This window comes from Nyctereutes procyonoides, unplaced genomic scaffold (assembly GCF_905146905.1).
Source record: "Nyctereutes procyonoides isolate TBG_1078 unplaced genomic scaffold, NYPRO_anot_genome, whole genome shotgun sequence".
NCBI classification, from domain to species: Eukaryota; Metazoa; Chordata; class Mammalia; order Carnivora; family Canidae; genus Nyctereutes; species Nyctereutes procyonoides.
This window is the reverse complement of record NW_026575046.1, coordinates 26,493,509-26,509,016: the sequence shown is the minus strand read 5'-3', so window position 1 is coordinate 26,509,016 and position 15,508 is coordinate 26,493,509. Positions and strand designations below refer to the sequence as shown.

At 36.6% G+C, this 15,508-nt stretch overlaps 1 protein-coding gene across 1 annotated transcript in view; it reads right to left on the bottom strand.

Annotated features, from left to right (window-relative positions):
* Positions 1–2,609: 2,609 nt before the first annotated feature.
* Positions 2,610–15,508, bottom strand: part of NDUFS4 (NADH:ubiquinone oxidoreductase subunit S4) — a 112,025-nt gene continuing 99,126 nt past the window's right edge. Inside the window, exon 6 of the mRNA XM_055324839.1 lies at positions 2,610–2,831. Coding sequence (XP_055180814.1) covers positions 2,728–2,831 — 104 coding nt within the window. The 3' untranslated portion in view covers positions 2,610–2,727. The remainder of the gene's footprint in view (positions 2,832–15,508) is intronic.

The window sequence follows — 15,508 nt, the reverse complement described above, 5'->3', positions numbered from 1 at the left end:
GAGAGCTATGTTATTCTTTCCTTTCAGACTTATCATACCCTAAAAGGAAAAAACCTACTCAAAAACAAGGGGGCCCCTTGATGCTAATCTTACAGATATAAATGAAATTTTAAGTTATACTAAATATGAACATAAAAGTCACTGCATCGGCTGCAACTATAGAGTAATGAAAAAGAAGGAAACAACCCAGGAACAGAGGCACGTTGATTTATTATGTAAATAAGGACCAGATATTACAAAAGAACAATCCTTTTGCCAATGCATGAGGTTGCCTAGGAAGTGAGTTCTTCCAGAGTAACAGAAATAAAGAATGCTATATTATATTAAAAACCAAAGTGAAGGTGGAATGCTGAATCGCTTTTGGGAAAAAACCTATTGTATTGCCTTATTGTATAGAATACAAGTTTCTTTTACTGAAATTTAAACTTATGTTCAATGAAGTATCTGTGGAACTTCTTAAAAGCTATATTTTAACATTTTGTAGAGTTTACTGTTTACTTGAAATAAAATTCTAATTAAAGTATTAAAAAAGTAACATGTATAATTTTCAAGCTTAAGATGGCAAGGTATGAATTGTAGTGTATAAATAATTATAGTTATGTATATTTGACTATTCAGCTAGTACATCCTTATAGTAATATATTTAAATACTGTATTAAAAGTTGGAAGAGGGGATCCCTGGGTGGCTCAGCGGTTTAGCGCCACCTTTAGCCCAGGGCATGATCCTGGAGTCCCAGGATCAAGTCCCAAATTAGGCTCCTTGCATGGAGTCTGCTTCTCCCTCTGACTGTGTCTCTGCCTGTGTGTGTGTGTGTGTGTGTGTCTCATGAATAAATAAAATCTTTAAAAAAATAAAAGTTGAAAGAACTGGGGAGCCTGGGTGGCTCAGTTGGCTAAGTGTCTCCCTTTGGATCAGGTCATGATCCCAGAGTCCTGGGGTCAAGACCTGTGTCTGACTCACTGCTCAGTGGGAAGTCTGCCTTCTTCTCCCTCTGCCCCACCCCCTGCCCTGCTCGTGCTCACTCACTCTCTCTCGAATAAGTAAAACCTTTTAAAAAAAAAATTGAAAGACCCAAGACTGTCCCCTCTCAAAATCAGTGGTAAAGTCACGTTACTAGTTTCTTATGTTATCTTTCCCAAAATATTCTAGGGGCATATATGTGTAAGCACCTGCTGCCACATCTCACCCCCAGATGTTACCTACTATTCCTATATTTTTCTACTTAGCAATGTAACTTGAACATCATTCCAAACAGCTCATAGCTATTTCTTGTCCTTTATAATAGCTGCATAATACTCCATTTAACTCCATTCCTCTTAATAAACATTTGGATTGTTTCAACATATTAGCTATTAGAAATCATATCTTTGTACAATCACCTCTGTGTATATCCATAGGCTATTTGTTAGGATGAGGATTTTTAGAATTAAGTGGATACAGAGTTAATGTTTTTGAAGAGATTACTCTTCAAAAGAAGATTGTACCAATTTATATATACTTTGAGGTGTTTTCTTTGTTGGGCTAGGTCAATGTGCTATTAGTGTTTTTATGAAATGTAATTGTGAGAAGAGACATAATTGACATAGAACTTTCATAACAATTTATTAGCAATCCAAAGAATCATCTGCCATGAATCAATCCTATTTCTCTATAACTAAAGTAATTCAAAGAATGGGATGTGAAGACATGAGTTCAAGTCCTAGCTTTGGCACTTAAGATCTGTGTGATTTTGAGCAGGTTATTTGGTCCTTTTAAGCCTTGATATGTCTTTGCAAAAGGGGGCAATAATAGTGCCTACCTAACAGAATTAGGAAGATTAGTGTACAGAATGAGTATTGAAGAGACTGACAGGAGTACGTGCTTGATAACTCAGTGGATGACCTGAGTGATTAACACACAACAAGAGCATTATCTATGTCTATTTGAAAAAAAAAAACAAAAAGATATCAAATAATGAACTAATTATTTTCTCAGAGTCTTTCAATTCAGAAGAATATAGCATCTTCATCTGAACCCCTCACAGTCATGAATGTGAATTTCTGGGCAGAATTTAGTATGGAACACAATTCATTTACAATCAGACTCAAACTCAGAAAATATGAAGTTCTAATTGAAGAAGAACTTCAGAGGTGCCTGGCTGGCTCAGTCAACTGTCTGATTCTTGATTTTGGCTCAGGTCATGATCTCAAGGTTATGAGATCAAGCCCTACACTGGGTTGGGAGTGAAGTCTACTTAAGCTTCTCTCTTTCGTCTCCTCTTCCCACCCAAGAAAAAAATTTTTAAAGAAAAATAAACAAGAGAACCTCAATAATAGGGAGATTTGGGTTTATGAGATTGCAATATAATCCAAATTTCTCTAATCTCAGAACAAGCAAATTTCTAAGATAGCATTATAATAATGGTGGCTGGTAATTTATAAACACTCTTAACTTGAGAATGGCTATAAAGAACCAAGTGTAAAACTTCAATGTTGCAGCTGATTTCAAGCATTCCTTTTAATGGATTTTATGTACTAAAAGTATGATCACCTCAAATCTCTATAAATAGGAAATTGAAACATGTTCACTTTGATACATCAAAAAATATTAAAATAGGCACCGCAAAATGTACTTGTGGTTAAAGGTCAAATTTATTAGAAGATTAAGAGATGTATTATACCTGGACTATAAATACTGCACAGCTGACTTTATTCACAGTCAAGCACAGAGATATAGTCAGTGCCAACCTATTTTGTGGATACTCTTGTTCTCTTGTTCCAAGAAAAATTTGCACCATAAGACTTGGACTTGGGTTTTGGAACCTTCCTCTCTTCAATGTCATAGCTCCACCCTACAAAACAAAAACAAACCCAAAGAAACACAATTAGAGATATCTCAAGAGCACAGCAAGTAGAAGCTAACTTTCATAAATTTAATGTTCATTTATTATGAAGAGTATGTGTCAGCACATCTGAAATATACTTAATGTTTTCCCTTATAATCCTGTGACAAGAGAGTCCAAAATATTGCCTGAAGATGATTTATTGTATCTCAAAACTGTCACCCATGATGTGACTTCTCCTTGTTCAATATTCCTTGTTCAATTACTTATGGTTATGTATTTATGTAAAATTTTCTATTTCTCTATGTGGTATAATATGCATCCTCTTTAATAACTGCAGTGCAGAGCATTGAGCAATATAATCTGTCTCACTGTTTTCTAAAAGCTCATGTTTTCACAACAGTTTGGATCTCACTCAAAGCAATACAGGAAAGTGTACATGGTTATATACATATCTATGTACATAAATAATGGATTCGGAGCATTAAAAGATTACTTGGTCTAGCTCTTTGGACTTTGGCAGGCTACTGATTAAATTCAAGAACTTTTTCAGCATTTGTATCAAGGGCTATCTATTTAGAATCCCATGGAAATACTTGATAACAACGCAAATTCTTTGTCCTGATCAAAGGCTCGCTGGATCTAACACCTTTTTTTTTTTTTAAATTTATTTATGATAGTCACATAGAGAAAGAGAGAGGCAGAGACACAGGCAGAGGGAGAAGACACAGGCTCCATGCACCGGGAGCCTGACGTGGGACTCGATCCCGGGTCTCCAGGATCGCGCCATGGACCAAAGGCAGGCGCTAAACCGCTGCACCACCCAGGGATCCCAGGCTCACTGGATCTAATTTCTGGTACGGGCTTGAGAATCTGTACTTCAACTACTGATGCTAGATTTTTATGCATAGAGGTTGAGAACTACTGGCCTAAACGATCTATTCTCTTCTGAGAGTCTTTGTATCTTCTCTCCAAAGCCCTTCTTATTGTTTTATGATTTTGAAAAGTAGATTTATTCATGTCCATGTCTTCTGCTTTAGCAGTTACTCCGTTCTTCTAAGTTATGGAGAACAACCCTTCAACTTCCTTCTCTTTGAAAATCATTCTATTCCCTAGTGCGAGCAACCTCCGTAACTTTTACTTTTCTTCATAAGATTCATTTTCCATTCCTGTAGTTTATCATTCTATCTGAGGATTTTCTTCAAATAACTCATCTTGAAACACTTGATTCATTACTGAATCATGCAGTCATGTAAAAATGTCCACCAAACTCAGTATTATATGTCTTATTAAGTAAACTTCTTGATCTTGTGAGTCATTCTAAGTTCTAGTGCCTCTTGGTCAGTACAGTATTTGCTGCCACAAAAACTTATATTTCAATAGCTCCCTACAATGCAATTTTGCCACCAAAGTGAAGCCTGTGAAAATCAAAGCATATTGCTACTGCTGCTTATTTTAGTGTCCAAAAAGAGAAGATAATTAATAATTCCATTGCCAAAACTCCATCTTCAAAGAAAATCCATGTGCTATAAGGAAATTGAGGCAGGAAAGCAAATGAAACAAATGGTTTAAAAATACAAACAAAACATCAGAATCCAGGAGACAATATATTGATTCAATTTACTTGCTTAAACACAGCCTTACTTTCATGGAGTAAAGTTTTGAGTACTTTCTAATCCATTAAAACAGAAAAAAATTAAAAAGCTGTCTCTTACTTTAGGAGGACCTGAACTTGTAAGTACATTAATAAGTGGCAAATAGCATTTCAAAAACTTTACTAATGGGCCTAAGAAAGTACCTACTTCATAGGTTGTCATGAGGATTAAACAACCTTGTTCATGTGAATGCTTAGAAAACACCTGGCCCTTAATCATTTATTGGGTTCTATGAAAAAGGTACTTTTCTAAAACCTTTATATGAACTAATATTATTTCCTTTATATAACTAAGGAAACTGAGGCACAGAGTGGTTAGGTAACTAGCACAAGCTCACTTGGCTAGGAAGGGACAGAATCAGGACTTATAAACAAAGACAATCTGGGGCGCCCAGGTGGCTCAGTTGGTTAAGCATTTGCCTTTGGCTCAGAGTCCTGGGATCAAACCCCACATGATGCTCTCTGCTTGGTGGGGAGTTTGCTTCTCCCCCTCCTTCTGTCTGCAGCTTCCCCTGCTTGGGTGCTCGTTCTCTCTCTCTCTCTCTCAAATAAATAAATAAATAAATACATACATACATACATACATACATACATACATACAAATCTTATTTAAAAAAAGGACAATCTGATTCCGGAGCTTCTGCCTTAACAATTGTGTCTCATGTGGTTTACAGCAAGCACTTGATAAATAAGCTATTCTTTCTGTCTCAAATTTGATTTGCAACTTTCTAGCAACATATCTTCTATATGAAGTGAAGCATTAATGTGAATAAAATTTCCATCACATTGGAACCCATTACTTTCGAATTAACTATAGAAAGGAATTTTGGTAAGCAAATTAATACTGTGAACTGAACATGATAACTTTAACATTATAAACTTCTCAAGCACCTCCTACATTAACCAACAAATGATGCTGCTAATTATAAAAAAAACTCAATTAAATAAAGCAGGTATAACAATATTTACTGAGCATTTGCTATTCATTTAATAAATATTATTAATTGCATACTGTATGTCAGGGACTGCTGAGACACCAGAGGTAAAGCTGTGAATAAATCCCCAAACTACTTCAAGTTAGCAGAAGAGAAACTGGTAAGTAGATGCATAGTATATTAGGTGTTAATATAGTAATATCTATGATTAAAAATACATAATTTATGCTAATGAGCACTAAAGAGAAAACACCTTAGAGTGGGTACACAGGGAAACCCACCCTCCTTGAGAAGGTCGCATTTGTCTGAACACCTGAAGGAGGTCAAACAGCCATGTGGATGTCTGGGAAAAGAGCTTGAGGCAGGAGCATATCTAGCATTCTATGTTGTTAAGTCTTCTGCTAAGTGCTTTAAATGTATTCTTAGGGGATCCCTGGGTGGCGCAGTGGTTTGGCGCCTGCCTTTGGCCCAGGGCGCGATCCTGGAGACCTGGGATCGAGTCCCACGTCGGGCTCCCGGTGCATGGAGCCTGCTTCTCCCTCTGCCTGTGTCTCTGCCTCTCTCTCTCTCTGTGACTATCATAAATTAAATAAATAAATAAATGTATTTTTACAGAATTTTAAAAGATCGTAGGTTGCCTGGTTTATAAAGTAGGCATTATATATACTCCAATTTTATATCTAATTATTAAGGAAAAATAAAGCACAGAGAAGGTAAATAAGCAGCCTAAAGCCACACAGCTAAGTGGCAAAGTCAGTGTTCTAACTGAGGTTGACTTTAAAATTATGGACCGAATCACGTCATAGTTTAAACTGCATTTCTTTAAATGCATCTTGTAATTGTAATTTTTATCTATTTCACCCATTTCCTTTCAATCTTTGTGATTTTTAACTGCCTCCCCCCCCCCCCCGTTTTTATAAATGTGTCTCAAGAATGCCTGGAAAGTAAGTCTATGTTCATCATATGTCCTCCCACTCCCACCCCAGTTGTGGAGGAAGGAAAAGGTTTCTAGTGCAGATGCTACGTCCTGTTATAATGATTGTTGCTAAGTTATCCAAGGCCTCCATGATCTCTTCTTGCCAAATGATGGGTGAGAGAATCTATGCTCCCTCCCTACCCCTGCTTCCCAATATATACTCTCCAGCCCAATAAAGACATTATAAGAGGAACTGAAGAAGAAATGAGGAAACACTTGGACATATTTAGGAATTGGTATTATACACAAATACATACCTGATACTCTCTCATTTACATGGTTAATCTTTCAACCACTGGGGAGAAAAAAATTTTTTTACTGCATCAGAATGCAGATGTAGCTCTATTATCTGTTTTGTTCATGGAGTTTCAAAATGCTGTCGGGGTCACTGCAATGTGAGATGACTGGGATTTTGTACACATAAAAGAACAACTGGTTTGGGTTTTCTCCTTTAACAAAGGAGTGGCCTGGCTCTTGGGAATTGTGAGCCAGATTATAGTTGCTGTTGATGGTGATAACAATAAATAGAAGTATCATTATAGGGACTGGAATGTGGACGGGAAAAACACAAACACGTGGAAGAAACTAACATTTGCTAAGAATACCCATCTCTATATTATTATTGCTCTACCACAGCCACCATGATTATTAGGATGTAGAGGGGGGAAAACCCTTTTTCTCGCATTTTTCTGTTAGAAACAACTTTGTTCCCAAAGCTGCACAACTAATACACTTCTCTGATTAAGTAAAAGAAGGGTATGAGGAAATCTAATGATAACTCACAAGAGACTGAAACTCAAGTCAGAGTCTACATAAATCTCCATTTGGATTTTGTATCACCGAGAAAACTTTTCTACTATGTAGGACTGATGCTAGGATGAAAATCTGCTCTTTTGAGGGGGGGTGGGAGGGTCCTCTATTACAAATCAGACCACATTTCCAAGCATTATTCTCCAAAGTATTTACCTTACAATGTGTAGATAAATTATTTTATTGGTCCCACTATACTTCATACTACATACAATCTTTCCCAAGTTATTTTTTCTAATATTGTGGCAATATACCGGCTACTGGAACAAGCAGTGAACTTTAGCTAAAAACACAAAATAACCATAAGAATAACAACACTTGAAAGGACTGCAAACATTTGTATTTAATGGATAAGTTACATGAATTATGCTTATTTTCTATTTCCTATTTGGAAGTTGTTCTTAAAAAGAACATAACCTGGAAGAAACAACATAAAAATTTAAGAATGGAATTTTATATGTAAAGTGTTAAGCTTCTATAAGAAATTTCTTTTCAACACTAAGAGCTTTTTTTAAAAAACTCAAACTTAAGTTTCTGTATTAGATCATGGAAGTGAAAACACTTGCATTCTCTGAAGAATGCTTATACAAAATCAAGGTGTAGTGTATGGCAGTGGTCCCAATATGTTGTTCTATTAGGACACTGAAAACCAGCCCTTACTCTTCCCAGCTGTGCAACAGAAGAAGATCAAAGCAACTGAGTCCAAAGCAGCTGCCCCAGGGATGGAGTAAGCTCCTAGGGCTGCCGTCACTTCCCACTGAGGAGAGCAGCCATATGGCATGGATTAACCACAAATCCAACCACCAGCACCTAAATGATGAGAAGCTGACTCCCTTTGCTGTTTCACACGCTGGAATGCTTTCACAAAAATATTTTGATCTTTAAGCCCTAGTATCAGAGAAGTACCTCTGGCAAATACTGTAGTAAACTTAAAATGTGACCTGTAATATCTTATGCTCAATTTCATTTTTGGAAATATGCCCATTTATTTTGTTGATCTCCAGGCTGTGGTTGAGTTATTCTACTTCCTGCAATATGAATGTTTGGTGAAATCTTTCAAATGCACCTCCATAAAAAAGCCCCAAACTCAAAAATCAAAGACCAAAAAACAACCACAAAAGGCCTCTGAACAAAACGAGACCATGAAAATTAACTTGTGAGTTCTATGTATGAGACAGAAAATTGATTCCATTCACTTTTATATACAGAACCATTTTATTTATGGTTCATAATGCAAAAATAGAGAAATATTCATTAGTGCTTTTATTGCTTGTGAAATATGTTACTTCTGGTAACCTTGGTTCAAGTCCTATAAAATGTCTTTCTCCTGTAATAATCTAATCTCAAACCCTGATAGTTCAGAAGTGAATAGTTTAATAGTTTTTCCTACTCTCCTTCTGTGTACAAAGCAAGAAGCACTGCATAATTTGGCACAAAATGACATAACTGGGAGTCACTGCTAATAGAGGCTTTGGGAAGCCAAAGCAAGATATATTGATACTTGAAAGGTTTTGTATCCATATTATGCCTCCGTAAAAGCACAGCATAAACTTTTAAAATATAATTTAAAGAGGGGGGAGAGGGCTGTGATAGCCTTTGAGGGATTTCACTTTACAAGTCTTGGGCCAGAGCAGCCCAGGTGGTTCAGAGGTTTAGCGCTGCCTTTGGCCCAGGGCCTGATCCTGGAGACTTGGGATCGAGTCCCACGTCAGGCTTCCTGCATGGAGCCTGCTTTTCTCTCTGCCTCTCTCTCTCTGTGTGTCTCTCATGAATAAATAAATAAAATCTTTAAAAAAAGAAAACACTAAATTAAAAAAATAAATAAAAAAAGTCTTGGGCAGCCTGGGTGGCTGAGTGGTTTAGCACCACTTTCAGCCTGGGTGTGATCCTGGAGACCCCAGTCCCACGTCGGGCTCCCTGCATGGAGCCTGTTTCTCCCTCTGCCTGTGTCTCTGCCTCTCTCTGTGTCTCTCATGAATAAATAAATAAAATCCTTTAAATGAGTGAGTGAATGAATGATAAGTCTGTCTACTTTGAAATTCCCAAGTACCTAATATTTGGCAAGGGAAGAGGTTCAGATTAATTTGCAAGCATCTTAGATCTTCTTTTAGAAAATACTATGGAGAAATAATAGGGGTTGGGATACATTTGCAAAGTAACTCTTTCCATAAAAATTATATAAAATTATTTAAACAAGCAAATAAGGTGAAAATGTGAGGCACCTGAAATATTTATTAGATTAGTAACATTCTACACCTGCCACAGCTGCAACACCTCAAAAATAAACCCACCTTTGATGTGATAGTCAATGGCCCCCTTAAATTTTATCTTTTCAAATAATATAGTTGCTATACAGTATTATTTTTATTTTCAAAGCAGTAATTGGAACCACATTATTCAGAATTTGCCACAAAATAAACTGGTCAGTGTTCCAAAAGTACATGTGAAAATCAGTCATTAGAAATTGAGAACATATTTTTTCTAGAGAAAGAAACTATACAACAGTGTCCATGTCCAAAAATCACTTTCAGAGATTTTGATGTAATTGGTTTGGGTGTGGTCTGTGCATAGGGATTTCCAAATCCCATTTAACCCATAATATACTAGGAACCTCACTAAGCCACCACGTATAACCTTATCTCCATGAGAAATATTATTTTAGACCTCCAACAGGAAATGTAAATCTCTCTCCCCACCCCAATATTGTCTGTCTGTTTCTCAGGAAGCTTAGTAGTTCAGGAGTCAAGCTGAACATTTTCCTGGCCACAAGACAGTACCTGGGACTGGGGATTGAGAAGAAAGAACTACGAAGAAGAAAACTAGGGCTTCAACAAAAAATTATGCAGTGTCTATAGCATGCCAGATCTTAGCCCTGATTGTGGTCCTTGAGGTATATTGAAACCTTATAAGATGTAGGTACAAATAATCCTCATAATTTGTGGATTCTGTATGTGTGAATTTGCCTGTTTACTAAAATTTACTTGTAAACTCCAAATCAATATTCATAATGCTTCCATGGTCATTAGTAACATGCACAGAGCGATGAAAATTTGAGTCACCCAACATATCACTTCCTAGTTGAGATCAAGCAAGGTAATGCTCTGCACCTTCTTGTTTCAGATCTCATACTGTAAACGAGTGTCTTTTTCCGTGGTCTATTTACAGCTACGTTTTTTGCTTTTTTGTGCTTCTTGATGATTTTGCTGTTTAAGACGATGCCACAAGTGTAGTGCTCTAGAGCTTTTTAGTGTTCCCAAGTGTAAGAAAGGCTCAGATATATCAATATGTATGCTAGATAAACTTCATTCAGGCATAAGTTACAGTGCTGCTAGCTATGAATTCAATGTTCATGAAATCAATAATATGTATTAAACAGGTGTTTTTAAACATTTGAACATTGGAGACGCCTGGGTGGCTCAGCGGTTGAGCGTCTGTCTTTGGCTCAGGGCATGATCCCAGGATCCAGGGATCAAGTCCCACATTGGGCTTCCTGCATGGAGCCTGCTTCTCCCCTCTGCCTGTCTCTACCTCTCTGCTGACTCCCTGTTTTTCTTTTAAACTTTGCTCTCTACTAAGTTTGGGAATTGGTTTTATGATCTAATCATTTGATAATTCCCTTAAATGAATTAATGGTTTCAGAGATCTGTTGTCTAAACAGGGTGAAAAAAAAGACAGACTATCTGGTCTGTTGGACTTTGCAGTCTATTTGAGCTCAAACAAATGAAGAATTTGTATTCATTAAGAGAACAGCTGTTTAGTATGGATTACTGAATTTCCTAATTCTGTTACCTGTGACTGAAAGTTTAGAACTAAAGTTATAAGCTGTGTGACTGACTACTGACTGGTCTGTCTATATGTGTTAATTCAGAAGGGTCTTTACCTCTCATTATATGTATGGATAATGTTTTTCCACCTCTACATGTTATTAATGAATTAGATTATAAAATCTCTTAAAGGGGCTCTGTTCTGAATGGCTTATAGAAAAAAATAATTCCTAAAATTCTTAGAAAACAAGGAAATTCAACTTCTAAATAGTCTTAATGTGGTAGCTCAATAAGGCATTCAACTCTTGATTTTGGCTCAGGTCATGATCTCAGGGTCATGAGACTGAGCCCCAGTGGCCTCCACATTCAGTGGTGAGTCTGCTTGAGATTCTCTCCCTCTGTATCCTGCCAGCCCCTGCTGGGACTCCCCAACTTCCCTCCCCTTCCCCCGCCTCAAAAAAGTAATCTGAGAGACAGAAAGAGAGGGAGGCAGAGGGAGAGGAAGGCTTCCCACAGAGCATAGAGCCCAACGTGGGACTTGATCCCAGGGCCCTGGAATCATGACCAGTGCTAAAGGTAGATGCTCAACCGACAAAGCCATCCAGGCGGCCCTCAAAAAAGTATTCTTAAACATCTAAGGAATTCGAGTTCAGGGCAGCCTGGGTGGCTCAGTGGTTTAGTGTTACCTTTGGGTCCCCAGTGTGATCCTGGAGACCCAGGATCGAGTCCCACGTGAGGCTCCCTGCATGGAGCCTGCTTCTCCTTCTGCCTGTGTCTCTCATGAATAAATAAATAAAATCTTAAAAAAAAAAGAAGGAGGAATTATTATTATTATTATTATTATTATTCAAATTCAGATAACATAGATGAGTCTCAGGGTGCCTGGCTGGCTTAGTCAGAAGAGCAGGCAACTCTTGATCTGAGGGTTGTGAGTTCGAGACCCACACTGGGTGTATAGATTACTTAAATGAATAAATAAAAACTTAAATAAATACTTAAGTCTTTGAAAAATACATATAGCTGATCTTTGGGAAATAAGACAAATTTAACAATTCTGATTTAATAAAAGCAGCTATGTTTATTTAATAAAAGCAGCTATGTTTTCTTTATTAGTGTTAAATATAACACAAGCACAGAACTTTATTCTATTTCAATATGTTCTTTCTAAACTTATTTTAAATTTACTGATCAAATAAGCTAGCATTACTTCTGTTTAATGTTTATAATCCTAAAAAATATAAATTTGCATTTATCCAAAATCATTCATTATTCTGGTAATTTTAACAGTAATTATGTTTTATAGTATGCCACTTTGAAAAATAATTTCCAAGATCTTTGGATAACTTAAAACCTTAGATGATGTTAATGGATATTTATTAAATACCTAGATCATTTCTAAGAATACTGAACTACCGATTACTAAGCAAAAATTTAAGTTTATATACTTTTGCTTCTTGATTTTATATGGTACAGAGAGGTTGTACCTTTGGGTTTGTTAATGGACACGTTCATTTTTGCCATTTAGAGAAGTTCCACTATAAAGAGTGCGTGTGGTTGTAGAAAGTTGTTTTGTGAATTTTAAGTTTTGCTAGCTTATTTAAATATTAGTGTGTAACAGTTTTCAATGATCTCTGTTTCCTCTATGAAATCAGAGTAACTTTGGTTAAAAGATATAATTAACATACGAAATTTTATTAGAAGCAATAGTGGCAAAGAGGTATAACTTCATATGCAAGGTAATGAGATGTGTTTCTGTTCTTCAACAGAAAAAAACCAGTATAGAGAGGTCCCTTTCAGGCAACTGACCTGAATGATGGAAACTTGATCAAGAGAAAAGGACCCAGCGTGACCACCAAGCTCATGGTAAACAGGCTCACTAAGCTACCCACCTCAAAATAGCCATAGGCCCTAACTGACCAATTACAACTAGGCACAGTTCCTAAGATTACCAAAAATTCCATACTCTTCCACTCTGCCCAATAACTGTGGTCCCTCACCACCTCCTCATCTCAGTCTTTCCTTTGCGGTCTTGTCCACAGCTTCCTTGCAGTGTATTCAATAAACCTCTATCTCTTTTGTTCTGCCTTGGGTGAATTCTTTCACCTCCTGCACTGTCACATCCACCCTTATTAGGTCACCCCATAGTTAAGTCCTAAAGCTAATGTTCAGAATGAGAAAGAGAATGGTGAAGGACAAAACCTGAATGGATGCTGAAAGTTATGTAAGATTTGCAAAAAGAGAGTTGTGTTTGGCTTACGGTATGTCTAAAAAGTCTGAAAAGCTATGAAATGTGTTAAAATCTTAGCAAAGTTTGCTCAGTTTGGGTGCGCTTATTTCATTAGTTCACTGTTTACTGCCTCTATCTACAACACGAAGGGTTATTCTTTTTGTCTAATCTGCCTAGATTTCAAAGTTTCTGCGGCTTACCAGAATAACTTTAAATGCTTTATGCTGACTTTAGGTCCTTGATGACGTCCGTAAGAGCTCAGGATCTTTACAGTCATGTTACCTTTTATGTCTGTAAGTTTTATCATCCCTTTGAAATGAGCAGTCAAGTACTGTTTGTCCAGCACCCACGATCCTATTCCTATCCTAAGTGTGCAAATCTACTGACATTTTTAAATTTTTGCCTTCCCAAAATAACAGCCTAAATGTAAAATAAGATTCAGATTATCTTTGTACCTAAGAAACTATTTTCATGATTCCCCAGAGGGCCTCTGGAATATCACAAAGATGTATTCTTTCAACCTTGTGAAAAGAGAGATACTGGAAATAATTGGGTTTATTTGACATGATACTATTTACGAGTGGTACTATAAGAGTTATCAAGTCAGAAGATGCTTAACCCTCCTAAGGTTAAATCTATATGGGTAAAATGTTAATAGAAATATTTCAGAAATTTATGTTATATGCTAAATATAGATTCTCAGTGCCCAATAGTCCATGATGTTTTATTTATCAGACACAATTTCACTTATCTTTAAAAACATTAACTTGATTGCATCTTCCATAGTTTGGATCTCAGATCACAGAGGCCAGTATATGCAAATTGGGAATCCAGATCACTTATCAATGGAGTTTTATTAATATGCAAATATTTAGGATCTGCCCCAGACTTACTGAATCTCTTTACTTGATTTTCTTGACATATTTTTGGTATATTCTTACTATATGTTTGACACATTCAGGGTATATTATATCTTAGAATTATTTCTCTGTAAATATTATGTTCATGTATTTTTATAAATTAGATGCACATTCACTGTTTTCTTTGAAAACAGGCTTTATGATTTAGCACCGCCTTCAGCCCAGGGCCTGATCCCAGAGACCCGGGATCAAGTCCCATGTCGGGCTCCCTGCATGGAGCCTGCTTCTCCCTCTGCCTGTGTCTGTGCCTGCCTCTCTCTCTCTCTCTGTCTCTCATGAATAAATTTTTAAAAATTAAAAAAGAAAAACAGGCTTTAATACTGATTACAGATATTTTGTCTATAACATTTTTGGTATGACTTTAAGTTGCATTATTCTTATTTTGAATGCTTATATTTCATTTCTGAAATTTACCAGTAATGTTAATTACAGCCATCTTAAGTTTTTTATCACTTAGGAATAGATTTTTTTTGTTTTATCCTGATGCTATCCTGAAATCCATTACAGGCCAGAGTGCTTTGTCTTCAACAAAGAAAGAACCTCAGAGCTCCATGGAAGACTTAGGTATTCTTGGGTATAGGCTTCTGATGCCGTAAATAATTGTAAGACCATACCAGTAGACTGAGTCAGGATTTCCAGAACTCTAGCTGAGGAGCAGACAAATTTATGACACAGTGAAGCCAGAGTTAATGATACAGGACTGAATGCATTGATGAAGGCTGAATATAGTTTTTGTTTGGAATATTTCTGATATTGTTTCAATGTTCTATTTTCTGGGCAGTTAAGGAAGTCCTTTCCCTTTTCTCCTGGGGTATCTATAATTTAATAGACAGTGTTTTGTAAATTAAAATTTGAGTCATTTGTAAATGATATTAGTTTCCCTGCATGACCCCTACAGAACTGGGTAACTCTTGTTGAATATTCTTATATTCATGGCAATATAGCTATTGGCACATTTTCAATATGTCCTCCTTTTTATTAGAAAATAAGTGTAATCAGTGGCTATGCAATGAAGGCCTTACCTAGATTGACATATTTGACAATGCTACTCATTTAATCAGATATGATCACATACCTTTAAGGAACTAAAGTTGACAAAAATCCTTCTAGGAAAGTGGCCTGGCACCAGGCTAACAAATTAAAAATTCCTCAAGGTAAGAAGGAACCTTATTTTGAGGACTTTCATATTTCCGTGAGAAGGGAGGGAAAATTTGCCCAAAGTAATAGGTATCACAGAAGAAATCTGGTGGCAAGTTATTGGTTGTGAAAAGCCTAACCTGATATTCCTTATGAAAAATTTCAGCAAAGCAAACTTAAGAAAGCTTATATGGTGAAGAGCAGCAGAACTGCGGCCTCCCAAAATGCCTTTTTGGCATACGGATTTGGAGCTGGTTATTTAA